Here is a 10,678-nt window from a genome sequence, read left to right as displayed (position 1 = left end):
TGCTCTGTGAGCTGCTGTGCCCCTCGCTCTCAGAAACGGGCTGTTCGAGTACAGGCCGTGTGCCCTGGCTGGCAAGAGTGTGGTGACATGCCAGCCTGCTGCTGCTGTCCAGAATGAGTAATACCGAAAAAAAAAACAATTCAAGAAAAGAACTTTTTTGGTCGACTGAGAAAGTAGTGGAATCTGCCCCAAAGGAGAGGTGACTGCAGGAGTCTCCAAGAAATGCTGTCTGAGCTTTTAAGAAAGGTATGTTATTGGGGGGAAGAGCTCAGCTTTTGGGGTTTGGCCTCAGATGCAGGGCAGCAACAAGACTGTTTGCTTAGAGCAGTGATCACCTGGTGTGGCACTGCAAACTGTCCGAGCTTCTTGCCTCTTCTTAACAACAAACACTTGTTTCTAATTAGTCTCTTTCCTGTTACTCGAAACCTTTTCTCCACTATTGCAAGAAGATGAAAAGGTATCGCAAATTTTCCTGAGACTGCACTTTGAACATTCCAGTGTTGGTGCAGCACCTCAGCCTCCTGCTGTCCCAGGTGCCAAGCTAAGGCAGCTTCACTAGAAGGGCTGAGAAACACCCTGAAAAGAACAATCGCTCTCAGGTGAGAAGTGCTGAAAACAAGATCTCTTACTGAGCCCGAATGCCTGAACCTTCCTGTAAGCCTCCAGCTGGAAGAGAAAGGTGGTGTTCCATTCTGGGACGATGCTACTGGGAACTGGTAAGATCTTAAAGTTTTTCTACAAAAAAGATGAGTAATGCCTGTCTTACCTTATCCCATGCCTTGTAAACACATCCACTGTGTTGAAAGAATCTTCTTCTACTCCCAGATAAAAGTCCATCAGGGATGGTGGAATCCAATCGCAGTTATGGAGGCCTGGCTCTATGGGGACTCGGGTGTACCTAATCCCGTATTCCTCTAACACCTCTGCGAACACATGCCTGACCTCTGTAAGTACAAGGAGAGATGCCGTAGTCAGGGATCAGATAACCAGCTCACCGTGTCTCCTGCAAGCTGTTAGCACAGAGATGTCTTTCCATGTTTAAGAAGATATAATCACATTTGGTTTATCTCATGCTGAAATGGCTTTCTTCGTCTGGGTGGGAGTCTCCTTTTATACTGGAAACACAACAACTCCCTCAACATCTGCTGTAGTGCTTCAGCACTGTGTATTTAGTCCAGCAACCCCCTCTAAGTTAGTGACTCTGGTCCAGCGTGCACCAGGGGTGACCGCACTGTCAGGAACAAGTTCTTCATCAATCCCTGCACAGGCACATTTGTTGGGAGAGTAAATTGCCAGGAGCAACGTCATCCAGAGGCAGGTGAGTGCTGAAGAGGGGAAAGCTGGAAATTTTTTTCTCAGTTTCCATCTCTGTACTACAATGACTTTACTTAGGGACAAAAGACAGAGGCTCATCTCTGTAAAGCACGCTGAGAGCTGCAGAGAGAGATGAGTGTGAAAACGACTGACAGGATGGAGTTCCTGTAGCACCTGAAAGAGCTTCTGCAAATTCAGATGTTGGGGTTTAAACTGGCCAGTCTGCTGCTGGCCCTGGTCTGCCTCCTTTAATGTGAGTGAGAGCGTGGAATTAGGATGCTGAGGTGAATTATCCGTCCTTGGAGGAGAAGGTGTAACCTGGGCCATTTGTGCTATTAAAGCCCCTTGCACTGCTATGGGAAGACCCAGGTCTCAGAGCAGCCAGTCTGGGACAGGACAGGATGATCTCCCCGGGGCCCAGGTGGGAACATGCAAACTGCAGTAGCAGAGCAAGTGTCTTACAGTGACGTTTATTGCCTGCACAGGGAGCCATGGCAAGGGGATTGCCCTCTGAGCTCACTCTCCAACTCTCTCACCTGCTTGGTGCTGGGAAGAAGAGGACTCGTTTCTTACCTGGGAGGACATGGATGTGCTGGTGCCCGTCCATGTGAGGAGGTAGGTGACCTGTCAGCACACGGAACTGCTCCACCTGGGCCTTTAGCTCCTGTTTCACCTGCACAGCAGAGAAGGGTAACAGCAAAACCTGTCAGCGGACTGAGGTCAGGAGAACGCAAGGGGCTGCTGTAGACCTCGCTGGCCAAGTCTTGGGACCTGGCCCTGGGAGGCATAAAGTGTTGTGATGAACAAACTGACAGGTAGTGCTGCTGGGCTGCCCAGAATCTCCACTGGGGGTGGTACCAGTTACGTGGATGGTGCCGATACTGGGATTTTCTACAACACAGGATATTTAAGTACCCATTTTCCTTTAAGATGAATGGGGGAAAGGGTGCTCACGTGCCATAGGCAGTTTTGATCGGCTGAACACATCCGTCTTTGGGCATGGGGCAGAACCAGCCATCTCTGTGCAGAATAAAAGCCTCTCACAAGGCGGTGAAAAGCCTACTGCCTACTTAGCACTTCTCTGGCATTTTGCCTTTACTGATCTCTAGGCGCCGAAGCAGGGAGGACTGCAGGGAGGACGGAGGTCTCGGAAGCTGCAGAAACTTTGGCAGAGTTAGGCCCAGGACCCAGAAAGCCAGGTCCCACTGCCCAGGCGGGTATCTCTAAGCGTACTCACAGCTGGACCTGGGAAAGATCTTCAGCTGTTTTGGGCTGGGATAAGCGCAGGCTGATCTGTATCAGGAAGGCGAGTAGCGTGGTTGTGTCTGGCTTTCTCCTACCTCTGCCATATTCAGGACACCTTTTGACAGAGCAGTTCTGAATCCCATTTTCCCATGGAAGAATCCATCTTGGCTGAGCAGAGAAGAATTTGTCTTGAGCACCTCACATACAGGAGAGCCCTCAGAGAGGTTGGCATGCAGGCCTATTGGGATGTCGTATCTGCAACAGGAATGAAGTATCTGTTAAGCTGTGCACCTCTACCTCCCTTTATGTGGCCGAAGGGGGAGATTTGGGTGAAAGATCTAGAACACTCTGAAAAGTGGTCTGTACTCACTGGAGTACATCTTCGTATCCCCGCTCATCTAGGACGGAAAGCAGAACGACACTAACCAGAGCAGACTATCACCAGGTGTCAGCTCGGTGCAGTCTGCCAAGGGCCAGCCTGTGAGACTCCGTTCCTCTGTTCCCACCCTGACTTGTGGAGAGAGCAGCCACAAGGTATCTCAGGCTAAATGCCACAGCTGCATTAAAATGCTGTAACTGCACTAAATGCTGTAACGGTCCTGCAGGCACTAGCGACTAACAGAAAAATCCGGACCTTGCAGCCCTTTTCTGAAGCACTTCATTAGCCTTTACTAGGTATTCCCTTGAGTTGTTCATCCCATTAAAGATGCTGCGTTTATGAGACATTTCAGCTTTACTTGACACTTCTAAAGCTGCCCTTAAATAGAATCCAGTCATATATAAACAGCGCCCAAGGCAGCTGTTATGGCCGCAACATAGGCTACAGGTGTAAATACTGTCTGAGTTTAGGGGCTTTCTGGTCCTAAAGGCTGCAGCTGAACTAGCCCATGGTGGCCAGGTTTCTCTCTACTGGTGCAGATGATCACTCACTGCATGACAAGGCTAAGCTGTACAAAGCAGCATCTCTCTGGCATAGGTGAAGGATTACTGCAGGGAGGCTGGCAGTGGAAGCGGAGCCTTGCTAAGGAATCAGAAGGGTACATTTTATTAACTAGTTGCACTCTGCAACATTAAAAAATAAACAAAACATACTATGGAGCCAGTGTATCTGCAGAGCTCCTCTCAGCCACAGGGCTTTGCCAAGTGCTGGTCTCCCCTTCTTTGTCTGTGCTGTGGATTCCCCTACAATAAAAATAGGACTGCAAGTGCTTAGATTTGTGCTGAGTTTCACTAGCACTTCTGGAAATCCTCAGAATCAGTGGCCAAAATGATGCTTTGGAACTTTTTCCAATACAACTCCTGATCTCTGGCTTGCCCAGAACTGTAGTGTTCCTTCTGTGCTGCCCAGTCTGAGTCATGGTGCAGAGTTAATTCCAAGGCAACAAGTCTGTGATGCTTTAAATCCTTCCTGTAACTTCTGCATGGAGATGCTAGAACTGGACGTGGTCTGTCCCTGTTACAGCCCTTGCACCACAAGGAGGAAAACAAAAGCAGTCTCTGTTCAGGCAAGGTGTGCAAAACCCACATCTTCCCTTTCTCTCTACAGCCCTGAGGCTGTCTACTGAAGCATCAGTTACCGGACAGAGAAGGATTGTGGATGGATTGGACCAAGTAAGAGTCATTTAGCTCCTTTGGGTCCTAAGGCTTTGGCCCTTGCAGGACTGAAGGTCTTTTCCGGGCTTCTCCATGTCCTGTGCTCCAAGTGGACAGTGTCATCTATGGCTAGAGGCTGCTCCTTCTGAAAGACGTAAATGTTCTGAGTCGGGCAGTATGGACAGCTCTGTGAATCAGATGGAGTCCACGACTTCCCAGACCTGTGATTAGGGAGTTTGAGTGTTTGTTTAATGGAGCAAAACAGCTTGTGGAGAGAAAGATCCCCTCTGGCTTTTCCAAGTTGGTGATTTCTGTGCAGCAGGACCTGACTGCATAATTGATGATAAATGTATCTGGTTTTCATTCATGACATGCATACTAACTCCTGGCTAATACAAGAATTGGAAGATGCTGTCATTGGGAGTGGGGGCCCTTAAGCAGGCAGCTGGTGGCAAGGCAGGAGACAGCTACAGTACAGAAGGGGTGTCGTGGCAGGAGGGCTTGCCCTCCCTACTGTGACCTGCTGTGTACCCTATGTGAGCTCAAAGGCAGAGGGTGAGCCTGTGGTTTTGCTTTGGTGATTTTTTTTAAAGTCCACCCCAGATTCTTTATCATATATCTGGGAAGCTCTGACTGCATCAGCTGATAAATGTTATTTGCACCACAGCCACTGCTGTCTGCAAGAAAAAGGATTCATGTGTAACCATGAATCAGCAGATGGAAGACATTTTTTTGTTGAGCACTCTCCTTCTCATGTGTTGTGGGAGGGCAAGAAATGAACAGCTGAGCCTCTCACTGTTGTCTCCCAGGAGCATCGAATGAACTACCTCCCATTGCTCAATGCCTCAAATGCTATGAGGGAAACTGTTTCCAGGAAAAGGCAAGCCCCTCCAACAGGTGTGGGACACCGAGGAGCCAAGCACTGCACTGTGTAACATTAGAGCCGCTCCTGTGCCTGAGCTGAAACCAGCCCCCGAGCTGGGGAATGCGCAGAATGTGGAAGTGCAGAGAGAGCTGGCCTTGTTCTCACTGTAAGGGGAGACTCTGTAACACTAGAGCGTGGTTCAAAGCTTTGGCTAACACCAGCTGAATATCTTAATAGTTTTCTCTTGGAGTTAGTCGTGGCTGGTTTGACAGACTGTCCATGCTGAGGCATCTAAAGAGGAACTACTGGCGGTTCATGGCTCTGGTATGCAGGGCTGAAACCAAAACTCAAAATGCACCACATGAGAAACTTCTTCAGAAGTATTCATCTGTGGGAGATGCACAGGAGCAGCGTGCTAGGAAGGCTGTACCGGTGTGGGAAGGAGGTCCGAACAGCAGGCACAGCAGTGTTCTGCTGCTAGCTAGCATTTCCCTTTAGCTAAATATGGGTGTTTCCTCTGGATGCAATGAGCCGGGCGGCGCTCCTGTCCAGCACCAAATGTCCTACTGCCCAGTGTTCTTTCCTAACAGTCCTCACACTGCATGATTATCTGAAGTCCTAAGAGCAGATGAAAACATGAGGAAAACTTAAAGCACTACAGTAATTGCTGGGCTGTACCTTGGGAGATAGGGCTTCTATCATGCTCTGTCCTGACCTGTTGGACTGAACCAACAGGCTTTTTTCCCCCACTGACTGCTACACACGCTGGACTAACTCTTGTTCCTGAGTGTCTCTCACCACCAAAAACGTAGCTTCTGCAACCAAACAGCAGTGTCAAGGCATGTTGTCTGGTAAAAAAGGTGGGGAGAAAAGTCAAGTTATGGGACTATCCTGGAAGGGCCCCTTTTCCAGAGGGCAGATGATTGTTTCTGCTGTACTAACATGCCCCATAGTTGCCCACATCTTTTCAAAGACTGTGTAAAGTATCTGCTATTTTATCAGCTGAAACACTGAAGCAGAGACCAGCAGCTCAGGTGGCTTTATAACATGTGATGCCACACTAGGAACATTGCTCAGCTGTTGTGGGTTTGGCCTCATACCCACTCCTCTGCCTAAGTCCTCTATAGGTGGGACAGGGTGAGCCCTGCTGGTCATTGCCAGTCAAGTCTAACTGCTAATTGCTCCACCCAAGATTCAAAATAAAAGGACTGGCATTGAGCTTCAACAACAGTTTAGTTTCTGCAATGAAAGCACTGCAGTAACAGCTGCCATTGCCAAAACAAAATTATGCTGAAAATCTGCTTCGTGTCTCTGAACTCATTTTGGCTTTTGTTTTAGGCAGCAATGAACCTTCCACGATCTGTTTGGAGAGGCCCATGTCTAGGTGTTTGCAGGTCTGTCCCCCTGCCCTGGAGAATGCACAGATGTGAAGCAGGATTTAGCATGAGGGTTCATGTCACTCCTGATAAAGGCAGTGCCTTCAAGTGTGTGCTCCTACAGCATAAGGAGCATTAGACTGGGCTCTTCGTGAGCTTGTCAGTAAAAGGTTCAGGCCAGTAGCTTCTGCAGCTAGTGAGCCGTTCCCGCTGAGAGAAAGCTGGCTCTTAAAGCCAGCCTGGCTCAGTGGTTCTCCAGCATCGCCTGGAGGGAAGGGGTGGAGAGGAGAGAGAGAGCCTTACAACAAATGCGACAAGGCGCAACAAGGAATTCGGTCTGGAAAGATTTCTGAGTCAGCAGGCCCAGCCCAGTTATCAAACAGAGACAGGAAATAAAATCAGCTAAACCGCTTCCTTTTCAAACAGTTGCCTGTTTTGCCACAGGACAGCTCTGAACAAATGTCTCTGCTGAGGCAATGGGCTTTTGCGCAGCTGCAATCCCTGTTCATTCATGTCCTTAGCAGTAAAGGGCCCCTGGAGACTGCTACTATACTGAGTCGCTCTTCAAAGTACCCACCAGCTTTGCACATTTCTGAGCTTGGTGGATGTGTAACAGTGCCCTGGATCCTGCCTGACCACAGCATGGGCCTGTGCAGTTCCTGCATTCCTGGGAGCAGTTGCAATGGCTGTGGGAATTAGGTGATTGGCACAGCGCAGTCGTCTCGCTGAAGGCTGCATGCTGGCAGAAGCCTGGCACTTACCCTTTGCCTTGATGGCTAAACAGATCCCACCTTCGATACCCTGTTTGTATCCGTATCCAGGAAATTACTGGTTCATCAGGTTTTGACATAATTAAGAGCCTCATGTAAATACCTGTATCTAGACATCCTGCGTCAGTAAACAACCGTCTGAAACCAGACAAAGGAAGGTTGTGCTCTGTGCGGAAAAGTACACCTTATAGTTTCTCCATGTTGGCCATTGCATACTTTTATTTTTCCTCCACTTTCATCCTTCAGCAAACTGTAAGATCTAACTGTCTTTCATCAAACAGCCTCTTGTCTTGCTCCATTACTGCTAAGGACTTGTTTCTGCTGGAAGAAACACTCCAAAACCTCTGCAGTGTTAAGAACTGGTACTGTAACATAGCTTAGGGACATGACTTTCTTTTTAATTACATTTTTGTATCAGCTGAAGCTCCTGTGTCTGTGACATCACAGCAGCAAAAAGTGCTGTTGCCAGTAAAGTTAATACGATCTGGGATTCTAGTTTAAGGCCTCAGCTTGGGCCCCACCCCTAATGCAAACACAGTTCAGCAGTGGAACTGTTTGCTGTGTGATTAACAGTCAGATAAAGGAGTGATGAGAAAGCATGAGAGACTTCTCGATTAGTCCGCTGTTGACTGGGAGGGTCAGAATTAAGTCACAATTTACACGCTCATTTTGCAATCAGTGTTGATGGGAAAGTAAATGAAAACACAGACAGCAATTAAATGTGGTTTTGTTAGATTCTTCTCTTAAATGTACCCAGATGTTGTGATATCTGCTCAAACCAGCACAAGCCCCCACAACAATCACCAGGAAGACTGGCTGACTTTGGTGGGTCTTGATAAATAGAAACTTGAGACTATATAATATGGATAACCAGGAAGTTGCAGTCAGTCTGTGCCTCAATAAAGAGAAAAGTTTTTAGTTTACGAAAAAATCCCCACAGTGGAAGTCTGTTCTTCCACCTGCTGTTCTGGTTATGTACTGCTCTAGCAGTTGCTTCTCAATAGGTTTGTCATTTGGTGAAGAACCAGGCTTCTGCTGAAACTCCTCTTTTGCCTAAAGTGAGTGGGTCCCTTCTTCAGCCCAGCTGTGACAGAGAATGTGAAAAGCCCGACCTCCAGAACCTAGATGTTATGGAAGGTGTATTATTTACTGCTTGGTTCTGCTGTTTTGCGATGAGTTTGGGTTAGAGCTGGTACCAAGATCTACTGATTATCATCACATTTCTGCAGAGGCTTATTTCACACACAGGGCAACAGACGGTACACCCAGGAGCCTACAGAACTATTGTGAAAATGAAGGGAAGAACTAAATTCCAGAGGAACCACGTTCCTTTCTGAAGGACGCTGAGTCCCAGCACTGCAGGGCAGCATGAGGTGCTTAAAAAGGACTATCCTGCACAGGACTTGTCTTGTTACTAATTAGTTTTACCTGTGTCCAATTAACAGAAAACCAGGTGAGGTGAGAGAGCTGAAGACCTGCAGGGATTAGCAATGGGGCACATTAGAACATGACCCACCCTCTTCCCCAAACCTGCTAACGCTTCCCCTATGCATGGGCTGAACGCAGCTGCAGAGCTACACCAATGAGGAACTGCAGCACCTGGGCTGTTGATCTTCAGTGCTGGTAGATGTTCCCAAAGTCACCTTGCTTATATTCTCAGAAATAGATTTAAATCCATTCCATTTAAAATTCAAAACCACCCTCCAAAAGAATGAAGTTGTAGCAGCAGGTTGCAGCTTCTGCTGTCACCTGCCCTCCAACCTGGCTTTTCACACCCGTACCAGCTGTCAGCACAGTGTTGTGACCTGGATTCAAAGATGCTTTTTAAACCTCTGATGACATGACCCACTTCCTGGCTATGGAAATGAGACCAGGTGGAGTCTATATTTAAAAGCCCGTTAAAGACCATGGCTAAAATAGCTGACCTCACCAGAGCACTGGAGCTTAAAGGGGTTCACAGTGCCCCTATGTCTGAAAGAAATGCTAGCTTTATCTCCAAGGTTTGTATGTAATTTGTTTCATTTACTAACAGGATTTTAGACATTTCAATGGTGGTGTGTCCTTCTGCCTCTCCCCTTATCCCAGAGGCTGTTCCTGTCTTACTGTTTGTGTGTAACCTCTAAACTTTTTAACAGAAGGCGAGTTTGCCACTACCACCACAGCCTGGCTTTCCTGCACTTTCCAACACCAAAGAAGCTCCAAGTACCCCTAAAATCACAGCCAAATCAGGGAGAGGTGCTCAAGAAGGACAAGGACAGCATGACTCTCATGAAACTGCCCCCTGCAGCAGCTGTTTTGAAGCATAAGGTCCTAATTCTATTACCAGTACAGATCCTTTCTTTTTCTGCTTTCCTAAATTGTTTGTCACCCCTGCTGCTCTCTCTTTCAGGACATACTCCTGCTTTCAAATGCCTGCCCACACTGGAGCTGAAGCATTAGCCGGGTTTTACCTTCTAAATAAAAGTAATACTTCCTATTAAAGGATCTATTGGGCTGGTCTGCTGGAATGACACATAGCATTTGATTGCCTACAGAGACAACTGCGCCAGCAACCTCTGAAGAGTCGGTGAAGGAGTAAAGGCGGTAGGTACAAGGCATTATTCCTCTCTTTATGTATGCAGTTTCTACAAATGGATTTATCAAGCCTAGAATTAATAGAAATATTGAGGTACTTTTTTAAAAGGTTTCTGGGGTGAAAAATCCAAGTTTTCTACTGCCCAGATATATAACTTAGCCCTCACAGAATCACACCTTTCCCTGATTCTGCAATGAACCTGGCTGACCCTGTGTTCATCTAAATGAGTTTTAAAAATTTGTGCTTTTACGCTCTAATAGCTTTAGGGCTAGCAGCTTGTTCTGGCTATATAGCATGGACTTTCATTCTAATGGTGCATCTTTTAGACGTGTAGGAAAATAAAGTCCAACAAACCCAAACTCTACTATTCAAATTGCGTAAGTGACTTTCTACCCCAAGGGTAAAAAGGTGCAGTGGCTAATACTAGAGAAAGCCGTTATGAGTATGATTGTCAGGTCACTGGTTTTACTATGAAGAGCATTAGTAAACATGCCTGGAATCCCGTTTTCTTATACCAGCCCGGGCTGTGATGCAGTGTGTATACTGGGGCTACAGCATACTAAACTTTACAGGCTTGCCTTTCTGTGGGTAGCCTGTGGAGCCGTTCACAAAGGAGCTAGAGAAAGTAGCTTACCTCCTTGCCAGCGCGGCTGCATCTGCTGCAGCACTTCCGTTGACTAGAAGGGACACATTAGATATGGCACCAGCCAGGAAACAGTCCACGATGCCTTGGTTTCTCCGAGGACAGTAGCCGAAGTCATCTCCAGTTACTATTAGCTTCACCTGAAGCATCCTTGGAGGTCATCCCTAGCAAAAAAGGAAAGGAGGGAAAATCGGAACAGTCATCAGTCTGCAGATGCAGGCAAACAGGAAAAGACAGGCTCAACGGAGAGAACTTAATCGTGACTCAGCCCCTGACTAACTCCTCCTGCTCCACCTT

At 47.5% G+C, this 10,678-nt stretch overlaps 1 protein-coding gene across 1 annotated transcript; it reads right to left on the bottom strand.

Annotated features, from left to right (window-relative positions):
* Nucleotides 1-762: 762 nt before the first annotated feature.
* Nucleotides 763-10,547, bottom strand: YDJC (YdjC homolog (bacterial)). Its single transcript, XM_010145973.1, has 4 exons — nucleotides 10,373-10,547; nucleotides 2,655-2,814; nucleotides 1,888-1,987; nucleotides 763-944 (listed from the first exon to the last, which is right to left on the bottom strand). Exons 1-4 carry the CDS (start codon nucleotides 10,528-10,530, stop codon nucleotides 763-765), a joined length of 600 nt encoding a protein of 199 aa, XP_010144275.1. The 5' UTR covers nucleotides 10,531-10,547.
* Nucleotides 10,548-10,678: the final 131 nt, after the last annotated feature.

Source organism: Buceros rhinoceros, unplaced genomic scaffold (genome assembly GCF_000710305.1).
Source record: "Buceros rhinoceros silvestris isolate BGI_N320 unplaced genomic scaffold, ASM71030v1 scaffold42201, whole genome shotgun sequence".
In the NCBI taxonomy this organism is placed as follows: domain Eukaryota; kingdom Metazoa; phylum Chordata; class Aves; order Bucerotiformes; family Bucerotidae; genus Buceros; species Buceros rhinoceros.
The sequence above is the reverse complement of the archived record's forward strand: the minus strand, read 5'-3'. Positions and strand labels throughout refer to the sequence as shown.

Coding starts and splice junctions, on each gene's coding strand:
- YDJC (XM_010145973.1), bottom strand. CDS start 10,530: ATGCTTCAGGTGAAGCTAATAGTAACTGGAGATGACTTCGGCTACTGT. Junction 2,815..10,372: donor GCAGCCGCGCTGGCAAGGAG/GTAAGCTACTTT, acceptor TTCCTGTTGCAG/ATACGACATCCCAATAGGCC. Junction 1,988..2,654: donor GTGTCCTGAATATGGCAGAG/GTAGGAGAAAGC, acceptor TCTGCTGTGCAG/GTGAAACAGGAGCTAAAGGC.